At 66.8% G+C, this 21,858-nt stretch overlaps 1 protein-coding gene across 1 annotated transcript; it reads right to left on the bottom strand.

The window, feature by feature from the left end:
* Positions 1–906: 906 nt before the first annotated feature.
* Positions 907–21,280, bottom strand: PWWP2B (PWWP domain containing 2B). The gene is made up of 3 exons (XM_052661052.1): positions 21,156–21,280; positions 12,254–13,524; positions 907–1,371 (listed from the first exon to the last, which is right to left on the bottom strand). The coding sequence occupies exons 1-3, from the start codon at positions 21,278–21,280 to the stop codon at positions 1,358–1,360; spliced, it is 1,410 nt and encodes a 469-aa protein (XP_052517012.1). The 3' UTR covers positions 907–1,357.
* Positions 21,281–21,858: the final 578 nt, after the last annotated feature.

The following is a 21,858-nucleotide window of genomic DNA, read 5'->3' as shown; positions in this document are numbered from 1 at the left end:
GGTCTGGGCGGCCCTCCAGGGGCCCTGCCCCGAGTCGTGGCCTGGGCTTCTCTGGGCCCCAGAGCCGGGGCCGGAAGGGGGCTCCCCAGGGAGGTGGGGCAGGCGAGGAGAGGACCAGCTCCCCTTCCTCCAAAGCAGGCCCTCTGCCCCCCGGGATCCACGCAAGGCTCCCCTCCCGCCATGGACCCTGGGGGGCAGGCTCTTGGGGTAGAAAGGCCTTGACCGGAACAGCTCCCCTGGGGGGTTGGCTGGTGAGCCTTTGAGAGCAGGGCTCTGCTGCTCTGCACGCCAAGGTCAAGCGCAGACCCCCAGGCCCCCAGAGAACGGAGGCCCACCCCTCTTCTGTCCTGGAGAGGGCCCCCCAGCCTGGCCCGGAGTAGCCCTGCTGTGTGTGTGGGGGGGGTGGGGGTCATACCGCAAAGGTTCTAGTAAAAAGCCAGGAGCAGACAGAGGCCCACCGTCCACTCTGGGATGTCACTCAGCGCCACAGGAGCAAACCAGGAAACCAGGGGGAGAGCTTTCACAGGGAAAAACCAGAGCAAAGTTCTCTACCTCCTGAGTTGTCGCTTACCCCAAAAAAACGTCGTGCGGTCAGAAAGCCCTGGGCAGGCCAGGAGAGGCTGGGCCGAGACCCCCGAGAGGAGGGGTGCTCCCCGCAGAGCAGGGGCCCGGCCCCCAGGGAAGAAGGGACGTGACGTCAGAGCCGCCAGTATCCGAGGGGTCGGTGGCCCCCGTGAGGGCACACAGCTCAGGCCTGCCGGAGCCAGGGCACTTCCGCTCACGTCTCTTTATTCTCCTGCATTTAAACCAAGCGCAGAGCTGACTTTATCTTCTTTTCTGTCTTTAAAGTGACAAAAAGGGGAACGGAACCGACTCTTACAAACGACAGGTGAGGTGTTTATTCTTTTCACGTTGCGGTCTGACTGCAGAGCGGCAGCCTGGGACGGGCAGGGGCCGTGCGCCCGGCGTGACGGGAGCCCCGGGCAGGTCAGGGTTTGCGGCGGGCGGCGGCAGCCCACCACGTGCAGCTGCTCGCGCCCAGGCCGGCAGGGAGGTGCCGGGCACTCTGCCCTGGCGGGGCTGCCCTCCCTGCTGGACTCTGGCCTTTGAGGAACCAGAAAAGCTTGAGTCTGTGTGGTGGGAATAAATACATTTGGCTAAGAGGAGCCGCTGTGCGCCTGGTGGGGGTCAGTCCTCACGGGCAGACCCACCGGCTCCCTGCAGAGGTCCGAAACTGGCTGACCCCAGGGCCGGGTCTCCGCATACAGCCAACCAGAAGGCTCGCCGCATCCTCGGGTGGGGCGGGGGTGTGAAGGACGCCCGCGCAGTCAGGAGCTGCGGGAAGACAGACCTTCCCTCAGCGTTGGTGACCTGGGGGAAGGAAGAGAGGGACGGAGTAACTCATGTCAGCATCCAGGGCAAGGGGCAGGCCAGCGCCAGGCCAGAGTGCCCTCCCCGAGTGCTCCTGGGCCTGACCCTCAGCCTCCGTGGGCCTCAGGGACCCCCACCCCCAGCTCCCACCAGCCCAGGTGTCCTGCCTCCCATGGTGTCCTGCCCCCTCTCCTGGGGCAGGGCCCTCCACCCCTGCACCCCCAGGGCCCACCCTGCCTGCCTGGGGAAGGGCTGGGATCCTCCGTGGCTCAGGGACCCAGACCACAGGCTGGTCTGGCAGCCCCGGCCCTGGGCAAGGCTCACGGAGGCTGAAGTGAGGCCGGCCACTCTGGAACCTTCTAGCCACTTGGGGCTGGGCTTTCGGGGAGCTGATGGCTGGGCACATGGCCCAGAAGGCCCCAGTGTGCGGTGTGATGGGAGCCCCACCCACCAGAGGCACCCTCCTTGCTCAGGAGACCCCCAGGGGCTGAGGGGAACAGACCTTGGACAGGGAAATCCTTTCTCAAGCGGGTGGGGAGCCCAGGCTTCCACCCTGCCTCCTGACGCACCCCCGTCTCCCATCTGACGACCAGGCAGTTGTCGAGCAGGTGAACCTGGCCACAGGGGCAGCGGACACCTCGGCCCAGCGTCTCAGGGTCAACCCCCCACCAAGGAAAGCAGGGGGCTTGCGGGGAGGGGGCCTCCCGAGTGCAGCAGACGGGGGATAGTGTCCACCAGCGCCCCGGCCCTCCAGCCCTCCAGTCCTCCCGGGAGGCTCCGGGATGGGGCGCAGCCTGGGAGGAGGAGGAGGGCAAGGCCCGGTGTCCAACAGGAACAGGAGGGCCACGCGCCCTGCGGCTGCCCGCCCACGACTCATTCCTGCACGAGGATGAGAGGCAGGCTGGGCCGCGGCCAGGCACAGACCCTGAGGGCGGGCTGCCTCGGAGAGCCCTGAGACTGCCCGGCCGCAGGAAAGCCCAGCCTGCCCCGGGGAGGGGCCCCGCGGGGTGTGGGGGCCTGGGGCGTGCCACCCCAGCCCAGGCCTCAGGGCCAGGAGCCCCTCGGACACGCCCTCGCAGCTGCCCCTGCCCCCCAGGGCGCCTGCCCCCCGGGGCGCGCAGAATCATGAGACGTGACCGAGTGGCGGTGTCTGACACCACCACGTTTCAGAGATTTGTTCACAGGATGGTCGTAAACGGAAACAAACGCTCGGCGTCTCCGGGGCGCTGAGGTCTCCACTTCTCTCAGAGCGCTGGGGCCCAGTGATGACACACAAACGGCCCACAGTGAGGGAAACGCAACTCTGCAGAGAACAGAGCTGAAGAGAAATTAAATGCGCCATAATTACCTGTGTGGATTAAGCTGCAATTTTTAATATCAGCACCGAATCTTGATTTAGCCAGAAACTATGCTTGTGTGTGGAGAAGGCAATGGCACCCCACTCCAGTACTCTTGCCTGGAAAATCCCATGGGCGGAGGAGCCTGGTGGGCTGCTGTCTATGGGGTCGGACATGACTGAAGCGACTTAGCAGCAGCAGTATGCTTGTGTGTATGTGTGGCAGGGGAACGGGGGTTATAAGGTTGCAACATCTTCCCTTTCCACAGGAAAACTGCCCATAAAGAATGCTTACGTTGGGAAATCATGAAACAAGCAGCAGGATGAGTGTAGAAACGTGGAGAGAAGTCCTTTCATTACATACTTCATGTCACTAGTGGGCTTTCAAACCGTGAATGTAGGTAACTCTGGTAGGTGGTTTAGCCTCTAAGTTGTGTCCGACTCTCACGATCCCATGGACTATAATAGCCTGCCAAGCTCCTCTGTCCATGGGATTTTCCAGGCAAGAATACTGGGGTGGGTTTGCCATTCCCTTCTCCAGGGGACCTTCCCGACCCAGGGATCAAACCTGGCTCTCCTGCGCTGCTGGCCGGCTCTTTACCGGCTGAGCTCCAGGGAAGCCCAGGCAGTGCTGCTTCGGGTGAAATTCAGTCAGGCCTCCTGGCGGCTCGGGGGTGAAGAACCTGCCCGCCCATGCCCGCAGCGCAGGAGACGTGAGTCCCAGCCCGAGTCCAGGAAGACCCAGAGGCTGTAGAGCAGCCAAGCCCGTGCACCCCGAGCCGGGGGCTGCAGACACTGGGCTCCGCAACAAGAGAAGCCCCAGCAATGAGAGGCCCGCCCAGCACAACCAGAGAAATGTCTGTGCAGCAACAGAGACCCAACACAGCCAACAGTGAACACATAAATTTAAAAAAATTCAGCAAAGGGAGACGTGCTCAGGAACATCCCACTCTACTGTGAACAAGGAACCAAAGCCTTCCTCCATTCCTGTTTAAAATGTAAAACCCGGAGATGGAGCTGCACAGAGAAATGCAAATGACCCCGCGGTGGCCCGCATCCCCGAGGGGCAGGCACGACCGGGAGGGAGCCTCCTGCCACCGTCGCTGCTCTCAGCCCAGGCCTGCGAGCAGTGACCCCACTGGCCACACGGCAGCAAAACACACGGACGCTCGCCCGCCCGCAGCCGGTCATCAGGCTGACTTCTCTCCTCCCCACAAGGCTCCAGGGAAGCTCCCAGCCTCAAGCGGCAGCCTGACTCGGGGTCTGCAGGAGGGACCCTGCTCTGCCCCACCCCCGTGCCTCCCCACCACCTCAGAGCTGGGTCATAGCATTTATGGGAACAGCCACACTCGGAAACTCCAAGTGCCCCGTTAATGCAACATTTCAGCATTTAAAGGGGCTCAAATCAAAGGCAACCCCACGTCGCTGCAGAGACACCGGATCTGGGGGTGATTCGAATGGCCACAACCCCCTTTGAAGCCATGGCCCTTGTTAGGGAGATGCCCCAACAAGCCTGTGCCCTTTGAGACCAGAGGCCTCTCCCAGCAGGAGGAACACGGATGCGGAGGCCCTGGGGGGTCGGGCCCTGCCTCTCTGTCTGACTCTCCCTGCCTGAGGCGGCCAGTTCGCAGCTCTCGGAAGGCTTCGGGTCGCTTCTCTCATCCCCGCATCCCCGCGGCCGACACCACCACTCTTCAGTTCTTCAGTAATGGGGTGTTCCCTCTGGGCAGGGTGGTCCCTGTCCCTTCACCACGACAACCCGGCCAACCCCCAGAGCCCCCAGGCCCGTTGTCCCGCACCCCACCTAGGCACTGCGGGAGGGGCACACGTTCTCGGCAGGCATCCAGGGAAAAGCTCACCTTCCCAGCTCCCCAGGAGGAAGCCTCCGGGGGGTGACTGTGGACTCATGGATGACGCCTAGGAGGGTGGCCCAGGGCAGCTCAGCGGGCGCATAGCCTTCCACGTCCACGCACAGGGCCTCTGCCACAGCTCCGCCCTGTCCTCGTCACTCAGGAAGGCCTAAGGCACGGCCACTGCCCCTACCCTGCGGAGACCAGCACGGCCTTGGCCGTGGACCCTGAGCACCTGCCTGGCCAGACCCCCGCTTGGTCCCGTGGTCCCTTCAGCCACACGCAGGCTGCACCAGGTCCAGTGAGACCCTGGCCAGGTAACCAGGGAAGGGGCGGGTCCCAGGACGCCGGCTCCCCGGGGCGCAGCCTGGAAGGCTGTGTTTGTTTCCCTGTGGGGACACGCGGAGGGTTGACACGTGGCCCACTTCCCCATCCAGAGACCCAGGCAGCCCTTTCCTCCAGCCAGTGGCCCCCTACCTGTCCAGATCTGCCATGGGGACGAGCTGTGGGTGCCCCCAGCTCAGGGTTCTTGACCCAGAGGCACAGGGTGGCCGAAGCCAACTGGCCCAGAGCCTGTCCCCAGGCCCCGCCCTCCCCACGGGAAGCGCCTCCCACTGCCCGGGGTGCTGAGTGGGCGGATACGCCTGGCACGGCTCTGCCTCCCTAAGGCCAGGGCTGCCTGCTGCACAGGGGAAGAGCCTCCCTGGGGACCTGTCTCCCCACTTGCAGGCCAGGGAGCTGCAGCCCAGCGTGCAGGGTGCCAGGAACCCAGCACCAGGCTGGGCAGGGCCAGGCCGTGCAGAGTGCCCAGGCCTCCGTGGGTGTTCCTGCGTGCCGGGCAGCGTGTGGGTCTGAGTGTGTAGGAGCTATTTCCTGGAAGGGGAGACCCCAACAGGACCACAAAGAACAGGACCGGGGTGTGAAGAAGCCGTGACCCACAAGGATGCCGGGACAGGGAACCCCAAGGTCTGGGGCCCGTCAGGGTCACGGCCGTGCCCAGAGCACTCAGGATTCCCTCCTTGATGAGGCAGTGGTGGCCAGGGGGCACAGGAAGGGCTGGGCACAGCTGCCTTACCACTCGGAACCAAGAGACAGTGGGTGGTGCCCCTGTGTGTCCGCTTCCGTCATGAACACAGCAAGCACGGCGGGAAGGCGGCCTGCAGGACGGGGTTGGCCCCGAGGAGCCTGGACCACGCTCAGACTGACTGGGGACCCTCTGTAACATGCACCGAATTACAGACACCAACCGGAACGTACAGGAATCTCCAGAGGTGGAAAGAAAGACGGAATCAGTGACTCTAACGGTGTCTGAGGTCATGACGACCCCGGAGCGGGCCCTGTCCCCATGACTTGGGAACAGGACTCCAATGTGTCCCCTGAAGGGCAGACCCCAGGCACCGAAGGCCTGGGGTTCCCCCAGATCGCCACAGCCGAGCTGGTGGCCTCCCTGTCCCAAATGATTCCATGTATGATGCAGTCTGCACGTTAACATTTGGCAAACGTCAGCCTTCACACGGAAGACGGCTGTGCTATCGTCACTAAGAACCAAGAATTTCAGCACAAGGGGGCAGAGATACAAATAAAGTGGTAAACAAGTGAAAAAAAAAAATTGAATTAGAAGAGTCCATGTGAAATCATGATCTCTTTGCTCCTGAAAGAAAGTAGCTCCAGGTCTCTGAGCTGTGAAGGGTGATTAACAACATGGGAACAACACAACCCTCAGCCAGCAGCCCTCACCCAGGCAGGACGGCTGGACACCACGACCCAGAGAGGACCCAGGGCCCCTCGGGAAATGGGGGGCCCCGGGCCTAGGCTGGAAATGCCACGGAGACGGAATCCCGTGTCCTGGTGGAGAGCCAGGCCCGCGGCCAGGGACGGCTGTGCTCCCCAGGTGGACTCAGGGGCTGAGGAGCCCACAGACAGCGATGCATCAAGGGGCATCGGCCTGGATGAAAGGGGTCAGCCCTGTTTACCACAGGCAACTGGTCAGCTGGAAGGCCTGGGCCCTCGTCTGAAGGCCGCGTCTGCAGGCGACCACTGTCGCTGCGCGTGGCTAAGGAGCAGATCAGGTCACTGGACAGAAGGGCCTCCCGGAAGGCAGCTGAGACCCCGCCACCCATGGAGGGTCCCACCCGAGTCCCGGGGCACAGCGGCGCAAAGCTCAGTGCCTGGGTCAGCCCCTACCCACGCGCCCAGGGACCTCGGACCCTGGGGGAAAGATGGACGGGCACTTGGAGCTGTCCGTGGGGGCCCTGGCCCGCTGAGGCTAAGGCACCCGCAGGAGGGGCACTGCTATCCCTGAAGACACAGGCCCTGGAGGCCCTCCCACAGCCCGCAGGGACCCCAGCGCCCCCGAGGAGCGTCTGCACACCCAGGCCCGTGTCCTGTGCTGCCCGGTGCCCACCTGGGAGGCCATGCAGAGGGGCGGGGCCCGGGCCTCGAATCACAGGCCTGAGTTTCCTCTGGAACAAAATAATTACCACTTTCGCAGACAACCTGAGCTCCCTGAAAGCAAGGCGGAAGTCAGCTGAGAAGCGGAGGCACGTTTTTATTCAGAGTTGGAAGAAAGCAACGCCTCTCCCGGAGTTGGTGATGGACAGGGAGGCCTGGTGTGCTGCAGTCCATGGGGTCGCAGAGGGTCGGACACAACTGAGCGAATGGACTGAGCTGAACTGAAAGCCTGTCTGGGACGCTGGGCCCGCAGATACAGCTCTGGAAGGGAGAAGCCCAGGAGGAAGCCGGAGCCTGGGGACAGGATCTGGCCGCCTCCGCCCGCGTGTCATGCCTCCGGCGGGGCGAGGCGGGGTGGCTGCCTGGAGCCAGGCTGCAGGGTTTCCGGGCTGGCTTCCCGGCTGCTGTCTTCAGTTCCCAGGAGAGTGAGGCTGAAAGTGCTGCTGGGGCCCAGCCGTGTGCACAGCCTCCCTGTGGGGCAGGGCGCCTCCCTCACCCCGGACCCCCAGCCCAGCCGGACGGGGACGCAAGCTGCTCCTGCACCCGTGGGGGCTGCTGAGTGGACAGAGGATGCGGTGGGCGACCGGGGTCCTCCCCGGAGCGGTGGGGAAGGCGTGACAAGTGTGACGAGAGAAGGGCTCTGAGAGAGTGGATGAGGCTGGAGGGGCCTCCCAGGGCCTCGTGGTGAGAGGCAGACATAGCTTCCACACAGCGGGGGCCCCCGACAACGAGGCTGCTGGTGCGGCCACGGGCCGGGGGAGCCGCGCCCCCAGCAGCTGCGAGAGACTGGAGGGCCCTCCCCGGAGCCCCAGGAAGAGAACCTCGGTTTTGCATTCAGCCTCCAGAGGTTCCTGCATTTCCCACTGGCCTGAGACAGGTCATCTGGGACCGCAGCCTCAGGAAGCCACAGAACCAAGGCTTGCCCCAGGGTGCCCTCCGCTCAGTAAAACCAGGAGTTCCCCAGGGAGGCGCAGCTGAGAGACCCCGAAAGCTCCAGCCTGCAGGAAGCAGCTGCCTGGGGCCTGCCCGGCTGGCGGGGAGGCCTGTGAATTTCCCGCTGGGCTGAGAGACGGGGCACTCACCCCAGGGAGGCGAATGGCTCTGCAGGGCCTTGGCACACCTGGGTGCTGCTCCCACACCCCTGACTGCCCAGGGCCCAGGGTGCACTCCCAGGGACCCCGCGTCCAGTAGAGGCTCCGTCATGCTTGCCCTGGGTGGGGCCGGTGGGCCAGGCACGGCCCCCACCCCATCTGGGCTCGCCTGCCACCTCCCTGGGGGCCCTGGGCCTGCCCGCCTCTCCACTGGCCTCCCTCCTGGGCTTCCAGGGGCCTCACACCTCTGGTCACTGCTGTCTGTATCTCCACCACTCCGAGCCCCCCCACTCCACGGGGCCCCCTCCCAACACCCCCCGTGCCTGCCAGTCCTGAACCACCACTTGGCCCCAACCCTCCTCTGAGGCTAGACCCCGAGCCGCCTCTGCGCTCAGACCCAGGCACAGGGACGCTGACGAGGTGCTGAGGCTGGTGTGGGCGCAGGGGTCCCGGAGCTCTGGGCATGCCCAGCAGCCCCAGCCTGTCCCCCAGGGCCTCTGCCCCTGCTCCCCGTAGCCCCCTGACTCCCCGTCCTGGTCTCAACTGTTGTCCTCTGGCACAGCCTCCCCCCACAACACTGCTGCCCACAGCCGGGGCATTTTTCCAACACAGAACCGTCACCCCCGGCTTAATGTCCCACCGTGGCACCCCTTCTCTGAGGGCAAGGCTACAGCTGGTGATCTCTCCCTGCCCCCAGGAACAAGTCTGGCTCCCTCCTGCCTCCGATGCCCATCCTCACCCTATTAGCTTCCTGTTCTAATCTTGGCTGAATGTCACCTCCTCCAGGAAGCCTTCCTAGAGCCCCAGTCCCAATCAGCTCCGCCAAGAGGGCCCTTGTCCCGTCTCGGCACATTCCTGCGCGTGATCACACATGAATCTGGGGAGGTGAGTCACAGCCCTCCCCCGGCCGCGAGGGCCGCGGTGACTGCACACTCCGTCCGCATCCAGCAGGGCATCTGGTCCTGGCTGGGCCGGTGGGTGTGCGGGTGTGGAGGGAGACCCCACCTGGAAGGTGGGGGGCCCGACCCGCCCTGCCCGGGGGCACCCCCGTCAGTCACACCTGCGGGGCCCTCACCCCGATCAGCGGCCACTAGGAGCTGCCCGGCCCACCCGGTCAGGAGCACAACCCTGCCCCACTGGGGGACGCAGAAGGGCCCGGAATACACAGGCAGACAGGTCGCTCACTCACCCTCCCGCTGCGGGCACGTGCCGCTGTTACCCCAAGACAGACGGGAAGCTGGGGCTCAGACGGGGCCGCATCCGCGCCTGCTGGGTGCCCGTTCCCCGCCGAGGCACATGGGGCCGGGGGCAGGACCTGCTGGCCTCCCAAGTGCCCTGGCCGCCGGCGCCTGGGGAGCTCAGGATGCTCACGCGGTCACCCACCTCCCAGTGGAGCCTCCAGCAGCCCTGTGAGGGGGCGGGGCATCTCGGGGTCGAGGTCTGGGCACCTGTCCCCCGCTCTGCGGGGTTCTCCGGAGTCCAAACCCCACGTTCCTGGCACAACCTCCATCAGCCCCCGGGGACGGCAGGGCCCTGCGCCGGGCTGGGGAGCCACGTGGGGCCGCAGGACTGCCTTTCCCAGCAGGCCTCCCGCCAAGCTCCCAGCCCTGGGCCCACCCTCTGGCACCCCATTCCTGGACACCCCAGCCCTGCCCTCAGCACCCCGCAGGGCACCCCACCCGCATCTCACACAGGTTCTGAAGGGACCCCCTAGGCTATCCCCAGCGCCCTCAGCTCGCCCGGGGAGCCCACCGGGGAATCCACCTTCCCCAGCGAAGGCGGCTTCCTGTTTCCCCTTCAGAGAGCAGGCCGGACAGGCTGCCCTCCAGACACTTGACGCTTGAAAGCAAGTGTGCCCACCGGAAGACCACAGACCCCACCCAAGCGCGAGACCCCAGCTGGCTGACGCCCACAGACCAACCACCTGGCTGGCAGAAACCTCAGTGCAGTCTTTAATCCTCAAGAAACAAAACCCAAAAGCCCATCAAGCAAAACCACTTTGCTTTGGCGCCGAAAGGATTCAGCAACACCCCCCTACACCGTCCCCCCACCCCAAGCTCCCAGAGCCCCAGGAGCCAGGCCCCCGCAGCAGGCAAACCCGTCTGGTGAGATTCCTCCTCTGCCTCCAGATAAACAGAGCGAGTCTGAGCCTAAGGGGCGGCCTTCGCTCTCCTGGGGTGTGTGGGCGAGCTGCCCTCCGCCCCAGGCCAGAGACAGGGTGGGCCGGGATGGGAGCGGAAGGGCACGGAGACAGACAGGATCCGAGTGGTCCCCAGGCCAGGGGGATGTGGCCGCAACAGAGAGATGCCAGGGAAACGGGAGGCCGGGCATCGGGGCCTTCTCTGGGCCCCTCCCCATGGGGTGCCCTGACTAGCCACCCTCGCTGGCTTGACGCCCCCACCACAGGGCGGTGCCACGCCCACACCCCACACAAAGGCCAGAACCGATGGGGAATGTGCCAGGTTCCTGGGAGGAGTTTGTGCCCAGAGTCCTGGGGGCACTCAGGAGGCACAGGGAATGGGGGGAGGGAAACGAGGCCTCAAGAATCCCAGCAGGGACCTCAGCCCAGACGGGCCCCTCGTCCCTGCTTCTTCAGTCCCGGGACCCGCTGCAGCCGGCCCAGCAGTGAGGCGGCAGCAAGCACTCCCTGAACCCCTTCCCCGGGCACCGGCCAGCCGACCCACCCAGCCCTGAAGGCTGGCGTTGCCCGGGAAGTCAGCACAGACAGGTGGACGAGCTGAAGAGCCAGGCCAGATGAGGTCACCCGAGGGTCCAGAGATGAGGGCGGAGGCCCACGTGAAAGACCCCACCTGAGTCAGGGGCGCCAGCCCGAGGCCACGGGGCCAGGAAGGGGCCACGGGCTGCCCTGCGCTGGGGACCCCGACGTGCCCACTATGCTCCACCGAGGCAGCCTGGAGCCTCGGGTGGCCACAGCCTGCCTGGAGCCAGCAGAGGAAGGGGCCGGCCCTCGGACCTGCCGCCGCCCAGGGCCAGGGCTGGGGCATCAGACATTACCAACCCCACCTCCGTGCGTCTCAGGCCCCGGGAGTGCCCACAGCACATGGCTCGGCCCCTCGCTGTTCCCCAACAGCCCGTGAGGCGACCAGACAGGCCACACAGTGACCCACCCCACCTGGGGGCACTCGGCCCCATGGAGGCTCCAGGTGGGGCCACGGCTGGGGCTCCCACAGAGTCCCCCCGGGGGTGGAGACGGAGGCCATGGCACTGGACGGGGCAGATCCCGGACGCCCTCCAGGAGCCTGGAGCCGCAAGCCCCAGGTACCACGCCTCAGCCGATGAAGGCGAGTCCCCCTGGCGCCAGGAGAGGGGGACTGGGCCACAGGCACCACCTCTGGGGGAAGGCAGCGGAGTGACCTTCCTCCCTCCTGCGAAGTCGGACCCTTGGACGCACCCACCAGCCTGCAGTAGGGGAAGGCCAGGAGGGAGATCACCTCGTCCGTTTGGGAGGGAATGACAGACAGAGGAAGCCCCTCCTGCGCCCACCCCAGCCACCGGCTCGCCCCTTTCTCCAAAAGGCGAATGGAAGAGCAAGCGGATCTTTCGTGGCCTTTAAAAATGGCCACAAAACACAAACTAGCTCTGTTCTCTGCCCAGGGGGCTGACGACTCGCCTGCTCTTAAAGCATCCCTTCTGTGACCCGAAACACTGGGGGGACGTTGCCAGCCAGCAGGACCATCTTCCAGACCACCCGTTTCGGAGCGGCGAGCCAGCCTGGCCAAGGGCATCCCTCACCCCCTGGTTCACCGAGGCCCAGGCTGGAGGCACAGCCCAGCCACGGACGCAGGCTCAGGGCAGCTGGAGGGAGGCAGCCTTCCACGCACACACTCACCTGGGTGGGAACCCGGGTTACGTTTCGAACTGGGTTAAGAGCTCCCTTATTTCTGGGGCCACGTGCTGGGCGGCATTGGCAGCCTCTGTGATAGCTTTCCGATACATTCCCTTCTTCTTACGGTTAAATCTCAGTTTGAAAAATTCAGAGAAAGGGGACAGTTTTGAGATAGACAAAAATGACGTAGTTGGAGAACCAAACCACGAGACTTTTGCTTCTTGCCAGGAGGGCGCCCCGTCCTCTTTCTGGCTAAGACTAATGTCCAGGACACGTGCCGGCCACCAAGGGAAGCCGTGAACCTTACCCCACACGATGTCCCCTACGGCCACGGTCCTCCCGTCTTCAGTAACGCACTTGGAGACGCTCTGTGTGTGCAGCCTGACCGTCAGGGGTGGGACCGTGGGCCTCGTGCCCTTGGAGGAAGAGGGCACGCCACCGCCGGGCGAGAGGTCGCAGGCGTCTGGCAACGTCGCGTCCGAGCCGGACGACCTGGACTCGTCCAGGCTGTCGCTCCACGCTAGCTCGCCGGTGCAGCCGCTTCTCCCGGGGCAGGCAGCCAGGAAAGCCAGCCCGGCGTTGTCGGGCCCATGGGCACTCCGGGGACACCCCTTGCAGTCGTCATCCTCGCCAGAGCTCGCGGAGGGCGAGTCCACCAGCCCGCCGTGGTGGGCGGCGCCGTCGGCCGGGGGCCCTCGGCCCTTGAGTTCCTGCACCAGCTCGGCCCTGTAGACGGGCTCCTGCTCGCCAGCCCCCAGGCGGCGCGGCTTCAGGCGGATCTTGGGGGGCGGCGGGGAGGCCCCGGGGGGCAGGGGCCGCGTCAGCTTCAGCTTGGGGATGGAGGCAGGGGCGCCGGCGGCCGGCCGGTCCCTGGGAGGCTCAGGGTCCGGGCCTCCGGGCGAGGCCGGGGGTGGACAGAAGGGCTCCAGGGAGCCGTGCACGCGGGGGGGGATCTCCACCACCTCCCCGGTGCCCTGGGGCGTGCTGTAGGAGATCTTGATGGCCGGGCTCCGCGGCACCCCCGCCCGCGCCTCCTCCCGCCGCTCGCGCCTGCTCCTCTTGGAGGCGGCCGCGTCGCCTCCTCCGTCGGCGTCCTCGGGCTTGCGGGGCTCCCTGCGCGGCCGGGGGGCGGCGGGGGGCCCGGGGCTGGCCTCCGGGGGGCTCTGGGTGCTTTTGCACTTCTCGCACAGCACTTGGCGCGGCCGCAGGCGGATGGGGCTCAGGGCCAGGCGGCCGGGGTCGCGGTTGCGGGACAGGCGCCGGCGGGTCCTCTTGACGCCCCGGGGCGGCGGCTGCGGCACCCACTGCCGGTAGGTGTTCCTCAGCCAGAGCGGGGGCGGGAAGGGGGCGCCTTCGAAGTAGGGCGGGAACGGGGGCAGGCTTCCGGCGGGCAGCGGCGGGACCAGGGGCGGGGGCGGCTCGGGGGGCCCGTCCCCGCCGGCAGGCCCCGGGGGGCCCGTCCCCAAGGGCATGGCCTCCGCGTCTCCCTCCGCGGGGGCCGGGCCGTGGCAGCCGTTGACAGGGGCGTCCTGGGCCTGGGTCAGCGGAGCCAACGGGGGCAGGCCGAAGAGGCCGGACCTGGTCGTGGGGAGACAGAAAGGGGCGGTCAGCACAGGGAGGACCCCCGCGCCCAGCCCCCACGTGAGGGGCGGGGGCCCAGCAGGATCTCCCGGCTTTAACAGAGGCACGCGCCACCCCCCCCCCCACCCCCCAGCACCCGCCCGGGGCAGCCCAGGAGCAGGCTGCGTGCTCTGAAATCAGGTGCTCAGCATCAAGCCCACGGGCTGACAGGCACTGACCGTCCAGGCCTCCGTTCCTGGAACGAGGGGAACTCACAGCCGCAGACCCGGAGGCCCAGGAAGCAGGCAAACGGGGCCGCCGTTCCTGGACAGGCCTGGCCCAGCCTGTGGGACCCAGCTGCTGGGTGGCCAGTGGCCCCTGCCCACAGGCCTCATCCGCTCACCCCCTCCTCCCTGAGGGAAACACTCCCAGAAAGAAGATCCCAACTGCATCCCCAGGAGGACCTTCAGCCCCAGGAGAGCCCATGGGACCAGGTTCCCCAGGGCAGAGTGTGTCTGGGGGCGGGGGCCACTCACGGCCAGGCCCAGTAAGCCCCGGGCGTGAGAGTCAGCCCGCTCCCCCCTGAATGCTGCTTTCAGGCGAGGGTACCCCCACCACAGGCCGCCCGTGCCCACTATGACCTGGAAGGACCGCCCCTCCTGCCTGGTACCCCCGGCCCCTCCCTTCCGTCCTGCAGGTCCAGAGAAGGCAGGAGGCCGCCCTTCCACAAGGACCCACAGCGAAGGCCAAGCACATGGCCAGCACCCCAGGGCTCCCCAGAATGGCACGCGCTTGCTTCGAATGGCTTCAGGGCAGCACCCTTCCAGAGCGCTGGCCAGCCGGCCTGCGTGCTGGGGGCGTCTGAAGTCACATCTCATGAAGGAGCCGCTCCTGAAGCAGCAGAACACTGCTCCAAACAACGAGAGCCAAGCCCAAACAGGCTGCACCTCCCCTGGCAGCGATACACAACGGCAAACACACGCGACTCCATTTGTGAGACCGCTTAAGCTAAAAGCTGTTAGTTTTCATTTTCCAGCACAGAACAGACTTTCAGACAAGAGTTTAGAATACTGCGCCTCCGTCTCTCCCTCCCTTGTGCAATTCAATCACAGCAGAAAAGATAAGTGAGCTTTGCTGTTTCACAGCTTCCAAGGGACTTCTGCTTCTACTCTTCCCCAGAAGAACCAAGGCTGCTGAGACCGCCTGACCCCCCATGGCAGCTCTGTCTGCACCAGGTGGCCCCGGGCACCTTTGGCTGGAAGGCTCCTCCCCGCCCCCCCAGGGGGTGGGTGCCCAGGGACACAAGGAGGCTGGGAGCCAGGTGCAGGCCACTTGAGAAGCATGGACCACAGAGGCGGGCAAGAGGGCATGCGAACAGGGCTGAGGGCAGCGGGCAAAGGCCCTTGGCCTCCATGATGGTCCGTCACGGGAGGGCACGTCTGCCATGGGAACACCGTCCAAGTTCTGTTGAATTCAAGATCCCCAGTAAACGCCCAGTGCTGCGTGCTGTGCTAAGCCGCTTCAGTCATGTTCAAATCTTTGCAACCCTGTAGACCGCAACCCACCAGGCTCCTCTGTCCATGGGATTCTCCAGGCTAGATTACTGGAGTGGGCTGCCATTCCTGGCGCCGGGGGATCTTTCCCACTCAGGGATTGAACCTGAGTCTCTTATCCTGAATTGGCAGGTGGGTTCTTTACTGCTAGCGCCCCCCAGGAATCACATCAAACTTTATCAAGTCTGAAAGTGAAGTTGCTCAGTTGTGTCTGACTCTTTGTGACCCCATGGACTGTAGCCTGCCAGGCTTTTCCGTCCATGGATTTTCCAGGCAAGAATACTGGAGGGGGCTGCCATTTCCTTCTCCAGGGGACCTTTCTGACCTGGGGATGGAACTTCGGTCTCCCGCAGTGCAGACAGACTACCGTCTGAGCCACCAGGGAGTCCCAGTTCAAAGCCATTCAGGGAACCCTATCTCAGCCCATCTCCCCTGAATCTAGTCTTCATGGGTAGAGCTGCTGCAGGGGGTGGAAGGTTTGCACTTCAGTGCCCAGAAGTCCGGCGTACCAGGGCCCTGGCCTCCTGTCCTCTGCTTGGCTACAGGATGCAGCTCATTCAGCCGGCTCACTGGTGGCCTGTGACCTGTGAGTGTGACTGAGAGAGGAGGGGGTGAGGGGTGCAGAAGAGAAAGGTGGGGAGATGCCAGGGGCAGCGTCCAGCCCGGGGCCAGCAGTGGGGACCTGGCCCCTCTGGGGCAGACTCTGCTTGGGGTGGTGGGCAGCCGTGGCTATCCGGCAGTTGATCCCGACCCCCCCGTCCCTCCAGCCCCAGCAGATCAAACCACGAGGCCGTGGAGGCCATGAGCCCCGCCCTGGGGTGCAGGCCCCCCTGAGCACGGGGCTGCGGCCCGAAGGCGGTGCCTCCCTCCAGACGGTGGGTGGCCGGGGACCGCAGCTGTGGCCGGCACAGCAGGCCCCGTGACTGGGGCACTTCCTTCCCGGAGCGGCCTCCAGGCCTTGGCCCCGGCCACACCCACGCCTGCCGGTGGGTAAACAGGGCCGGCAGGACCCTGGCTGCCCAGCCAGGGGCCGTGGGCAAAGCCCCGTCTACAGCCCCGTGAGGCGTCCTGGTCACCATCCCAGCTCTCGCCTGGGACAGGAAGGCTGGGACAGGCCAGGGGGCGGGCAGGGTCTGTGCTTGGCCCCCAGCTCGGCTGCCCTGGGGCGCAGAGATGGCTCCAGCCCAAGCCTCTCTCTCAGGGAAGGACCTCAGCAGCCTGCCCCCATGGGGCGCCTCCTGGATCCCTGGGCACAAGGTGTGGCACCACTGAGGTTTGTGCATGACTGTGGGGCTGGGCCCCTAGCAAGGCTGGGCTACGCCCACATGGGCCTGCACTCAGGGACGGAGGTACGGCTGGCCTGGCAGAGCCCCGCGGCGACAGTGCAGGGCCTGGCAGAAGGTGGGGGGCCTGGGGCCAGAGACACGGTCTGCCAGGCCCTGGGAAAGGACCTGGGCCCCACTGTCCGCCCGTTGCTGTGCTGAGGGTCAGAGCCTACTGGGCCCTCCAGGCAGCCGCCCCCGAGGTCGGGAGAAGGAGCTGGGAGGGGAGCCTGGGGGCTGGGGAGACCCACGGGCGGAGCAGGCCCCCCCACACCCGCTTAGACCAGGAAGCCTGAGGGGGCCTGGAGCAAACCACAGCCCCAGGACGGACAGGGGGACAGTGCCAAGGTGAGAAAAGTGGGAAGTTTGCAAGGGCGGCTTCGGCCATGAGGCTTATCGGGGGTCAGATCCCAGAGCAGGGTAGTTCTGCCCCCAAGGGCACAGGAGACAGTGCCCAGGGTCCCCCACTGTCCAGGGGAGGGCACAGCCGCCCGCAGGGGCACGGGGCCTGGCCGGCCGTCCTCGGCCCTTGTCCTGGGCTTCATGTGTGCCTCCGGCTGAGCAACGCCCCCAGGGCCGCCCTGGTCGACCCACGGCCAGGAGGAGCCAGTTGGGCAGCCTGCCGGAGCGCGAGACCCCCCGCACGCCCACCATGGCCTCCCCTCCGTAGGCCTGGGGCCCAGCAGCAGCCTCTGGGCCCAGCCCGGTTCCCCGGACCTTCCTGCCTCATCCTCCCATGGGGAGAGGCCACCCTGGCATCCTGCAAACAGATGGGAAGACGTGGCTCCTGGAACAGAAGCGCCCCAGGGGCCCACCCCCAGGCCAGGGTCCAGGGTAGCCTCCTGCAGCGGACACCCTGTAATGGACGCCCATGTAGGCAGAGTCCGCAGCCCCGTGCCCCCAGGCGAGGCCCACCCTGCGGCCGGCTGAGTGCCCCAGCGCTGGTTCAGAAAGCACACAGCAGCTTCTCTCTCCCACAGGCCTGCCAGACAGACGGCCCTCCAGACAGACGGCCTGCCAGACAGACAGCCGGCCGCAGGGCTGGAGCCGGGGCAGGGGAGGGGCGGGCGCTGCGGGAAAGGCGGGCAGACAGCGCCAAGATGCCCTGAGGTCCACCTCTGCTCAGGGAGCCGGGAGACAGGAAGTGCAGCCTGGACTCCAGAGGGGCCCCCAGGGCCACGCAGGGGACCCTGACCCCCTCTCCCAGGGCCACCCAGAGGACCCTGCCCCTTCCCCCAGGGACACCCAGGGGACCCTGCCCCCCTCCCCCAGGGCCACACAGGGGGCCCTGCCCCCCTCCCCCAGGGCCACACAGGGGGCCCTGCCCCTCCCCCAGGGCCACACAAGGGGCCCTGTCCCTCCCCCAGGGCCACACAGGGGGCCCTGCCCCTCCCCCAGGGACACCCAGGGGCCCTGCCCCACCCTGAGGACAGCACCCTAGGATCTCTGCCCCAGCTGCTCCCAGGGTCTTGCACCCAGGGTTTTAGGACCATCAGCATCATCCCAGTGCGACTCAGCTGTGTCCCTCTCAGCTCTCCGAGGATGCCCCCAGAAGCCCAAGGCCAGCCGCCTCCGTCCCCCCACCCCCGTCCCCCCTCGCCCGCTCCAGAGATCAGCCATGTGGGCCTGGCCCCCTGGTGAGGCATCTGCCCGCTGGCTGCAGGTCATGCCAGCCAGTGGTGCACTGGGCACCCCCGCCCTCAGCTCCCCGAGGGCAGGGGAAGAGCCAGTGGGGCCTGGGCGGGTGTGCCCAGGATGGAGCAGGGGCGCCCCCCTGCCCAGGGCCCAGCCAGGGCTGGGATTCTTGGCTGGTCTCCAGAGCCTGAGTCTCCAGAAGCCTTGGCCGCTGCCCTGCTGAGTGACTGAGTGAGTGACAGTCACTCAGTCGTGTCTGGCTCTTTGGGACCCCGTGGACTGGAGCCCGCCAGGCTCCTCCGTCCATGGAATTCTCCAGGCAAGAGTACTGGAGTGGGCTGCCATTTCCTTCACCCCACCCCCCTGGGCGGGTCACAAAGGCCCACACCCAACCTTTCCAGCAGAGGGGCCCAGGAGTCTGCGTGGTGATGGCCTGGGGGATTCACACTGGGAAGTTGAAGAAACCCCGGCTCAGAGGTCAAGGCCGGGCCTGACAGGCAGCTGGCCCTCACGCCCCGCCTGGGGACCCCCTCTTGGAGCCTTCGCTGTCTCTGGGCAGCGCCCCATGAGGTCCCTGAGCAGAGGCACACCCCCAAGTCGCCCGTGAAACAACGCCCACAGCCGCCTGGGCCCCAGCCTGGACACAGGAGCCCCGGCGGTGCGGCAGGAAACACGGGGAGCGGGCCCGAGGCTCACGCTGTCTCCTCGCGTGCTGACCGGGTGTGGACTCAAGAGTCCCCAAAGACCTGGCTTCAGCCCACACGGCAGCCAGGCAGCAGGTTCAAGGCTGGATGGGGGCACTGGGCACCGAGCGCCTCCCACCTCCCGGGACCTCGGCCTCCGAGGACACACGTGTATTCGGCTCAGGGCCCGCAGCTAGGGGCACCACTTCCCGAGTGCCCTTAAATTAACACTGGTAGCTGGGCCCCCTGTGAGAACTGCCCATCCCGGAGGATGCCCCCGGCTCTGCCTGCGTGCTCCAGAAAGGCTAACATACAGCGGAGAGCTGCCTGCCCCCCACGGGGGCACCGCGGGCGCAGTGGCCTGCTGCCCTGACCTGAGCCCGCACCAGCCCGCTGCTTGGGGACTGCAGGCCCCGGGACGGGGGGTGGTGCCTGCAATCCGAGCCCCCAGCTGCTCTCTCTGCCCGTCAGTACCCACGCCCGGGAAGGGGCCTGGCTGGTTGGCCCTGCCCCTGTGGCGTGGGGGGGAGGGGGAGTGCTCCAGGGAAGGCAGGTGGGTGCTGGGGACCCTGAGGCCTGAGGCCAGGCCCCCTCTGCCTGGGACACCCAGCCCAGGCCTCTGGACCCTGCCTGACAAGCTGGCTGTAAACTTGAGCACTGCAACTCATAATATTATGGGAGAAAACCGAGATCAGGATGAAACTGAAGGTGACCGCAGAGGAGAGGTGGGGTAGGCAGGGGCAGGGACAGCTTTGGGGCCAGGCTTCAGACAACTGGGGGGCTGGGAGAGGCCAGGTTAAGCCTCAGACTCTCTGTGGGGACTGGGGGGCCCACTCAAGCCAGAAAGGGGTGCTGCCCAACTGAGCTGTGCCCACCGAGCCCAGACCCTGGCTCCATGGGCGGCTCCGGTTACAGCCTCATGTGGCCGTGGCAGGGCGGACGCCCACACGCCCTACAGCTGCCAGTTCCCATCCTGGGATCCCAGCAGAGCCTGCTTCCTCCACGAGCGGGTGGGGAGCCGTGCAGATCTCTGAACCAGGGCACCCACAGGCCGCAGGGCCCGGAGCCCTGGCTGGAGACAGAGAGCAAGGGCAGTGAGCCTGCAGCCTCCGCAGACACCCCCAGCCACGAGTCTACCCTGCAGCCTCCTTTGTCCTGAGTCAGGGAGCCCAGAAAATGGGGGTGGGGGGCGCTGCTCCTGCAAGTGTCCGCTGCCGAGAGGAAAGGCCAGGCAGGGCTGTGCAGGAAGGCTGGAGTGCGGCCTGCCTGACGGGGAAGTGCCGGCCACTGGCGGCAGGGGACCTTGGCCACCCCAGGGCGCGGGCTTGGCCCTCTCAAGGGGCTGTGCCTGCAGCCTGTGGGGGTCACCGGGCCCCACCAAGGGCTCTCTGCAGTAGCTGGCTCCGAGCAGGGTGACAAGTCACCTGGGAGGCCATATGTTACATCACGTGACTTGCACATAAATGGCTCTGGCACACCTAATGAGGAGATAATGCCAGCAGGGCAACTGTGGAAAGGTGACGGTCCTCCCGCCACATCTACGCTGCGGGCACAGACCCGGCCTGCACTGAGGGGCGAAGCTGGGCCTCTGCAGAGGGGAGGTGGTTTAGGACAAGGCCCAGCCCGAGCCTCGAGACATTAGCGCCTGATTAATGCCTAATCATTTATCTGCGCGACAGCTCTACCATGTGACACTGTATCCAGGAGACTTTCCCGCTGCAGAGCTCCCTGCCGCCGGCGCACAGGTGCCTCTCGCGTGGACTTGCCCCAGGCCTGCCCGGGGACCCCTCCATCAGTGGCGCCCGGCTCCCGCGGGGCGCCCCCTCGCAGCTCTGCAGCGTGTCTCTTTTCAACCCTGCTTCGCCTGGGGGCTCCGCAACCCCAAACAGTGTTCTCAAATCCTGCCGCCGGACACTCTGTCCTCACCTCAGCCCCGACTGCGCCCGGGAGCCGGAAGAGGCATTTCAGGGCCCGCGGAACCCCCTCTTGTGAGTGACCCCCAGGCAAGTGCGGCAGCGCACGGGGCCCCCCCACCACACACCAACGGATGACAATTCTGAACAGAGCCGAATTCAACAGTGCGTCTGAACAAAGAAAAGTGCGTTAATTATGGCAGACGTGCGGAGTTAGGAGCCCGGCATCGCGGCGGCTGGCGCGGGGGCTCGGGATCCACGCGCCGCGCCCGGGCTCCAGCCCGGCGCCCCCCGCGGTCCCCCGCCCGGCCGCGCGACCCCCCGCCCAAAAACTCGCGACGACTTTGAGAACCACTTTTGCCCCCCGAGAGGCGGCCGCGCTCGCGCACCCCGAGACTGGGGCTGGGGAAAACGAAAGCGCGCGGGCGCAACGCCGCCCCGCCCCGGAGCGGGCCCCGGCCTCGGGCCAGCGCGGGGGGAGGGGGGAGGTGTCCCGAGGGGAATCCGGGGGCGTCCCGGGCTCGCGCCCCCGCCCCCGCTCACTTTTTTGTGCAGTCCAGCAAGATCCCGGCGAAGCTGCGCTCGCCGCAGCTCGCGGTGACCAGCAGCGCGCCGTTGACGACCTGCTCCACCCGCACGGGCAGCCGGCAGCCGGCCCGCGGCTCCATGCTCCGCGTCCCGGCCCGGCCCCCGCCCCGCGCCGGGTCAGCCCCGCGCGTGACGCCGCCCGCCGGCCGCCTGACGTCACAAAGCTCCGCTCGGGGCGGCCTCCGCGAGCGGGCCGGGGGCGCGGGGAGGGGCGCGCGGGGCCCCGGCGCCCTCAGACGCGCGCCGGGCCGTGCGGCCTCCACACCCGGCGCGGAGACGCACTGCGGAGCCCCACCGAGGGGGCAGGATGGGCCGGGATGGGGCAGGGCCGCGCTCCACCCCCGGCGACGCCGGCCGCGAGCGCCAGCCGAGAAGACCCGAGAGCCGGCGCCGGGAGAACGCCCGGGCCCCGGCCCCAGGGACCCCTCCTCGGCGGCCGGGACCGACCAGGGGCGCCTGCCCGTCTCGGCCCCACGGTGTCGCCCCCTCTCCTCGCCCCGGCCCTCCGTTCTCGAGTCCCCGGGTTCCCCACCTTCGGGTCTGGCGCTCGGGTAGCCACCCGGGCACCGCGGGGAGGAAGTCTCGGCGGCGCGAGCAGGAAGCCCGGCGGGCCGGCGCGAGGCGGCGCGGGGCACCGAGGGGACACGGCGGCGGCCGC

Source organism: Budorcas taxicolor, chromosome 23 (assembly GCF_023091745.1).
Source record: "Budorcas taxicolor isolate Tak-1 chromosome 23, Takin1.1, whole genome shotgun sequence".
NCBI classification, from domain to species: Eukaryota; Metazoa; Chordata; class Mammalia; order Artiodactyla; family Bovidae; genus Budorcas; species Budorcas taxicolor.
The sequence above is the reverse complement of the archived record's forward strand: the minus strand, read 5'-3'. Positions and strand labels throughout refer to the sequence as shown.

Bases quoted from the DNA above. Each gene is read 5' to 3' on its own strand.
- PWWP2B (XM_052661052.1), bottom strand. From the start codon at position 21,280: ATGGAGCCGCGGGCCGGCTGCCGGCTGCCCGTGCGGGTGGAGCAGGTC. The intron at 13,525-21,155 runs GTGAGCGGGGGC...CCCCACGACCAG, and splicing joins TTGCTGGACTGCACAAAAAA to GTCCGGCCTCTTCGGCCTGC.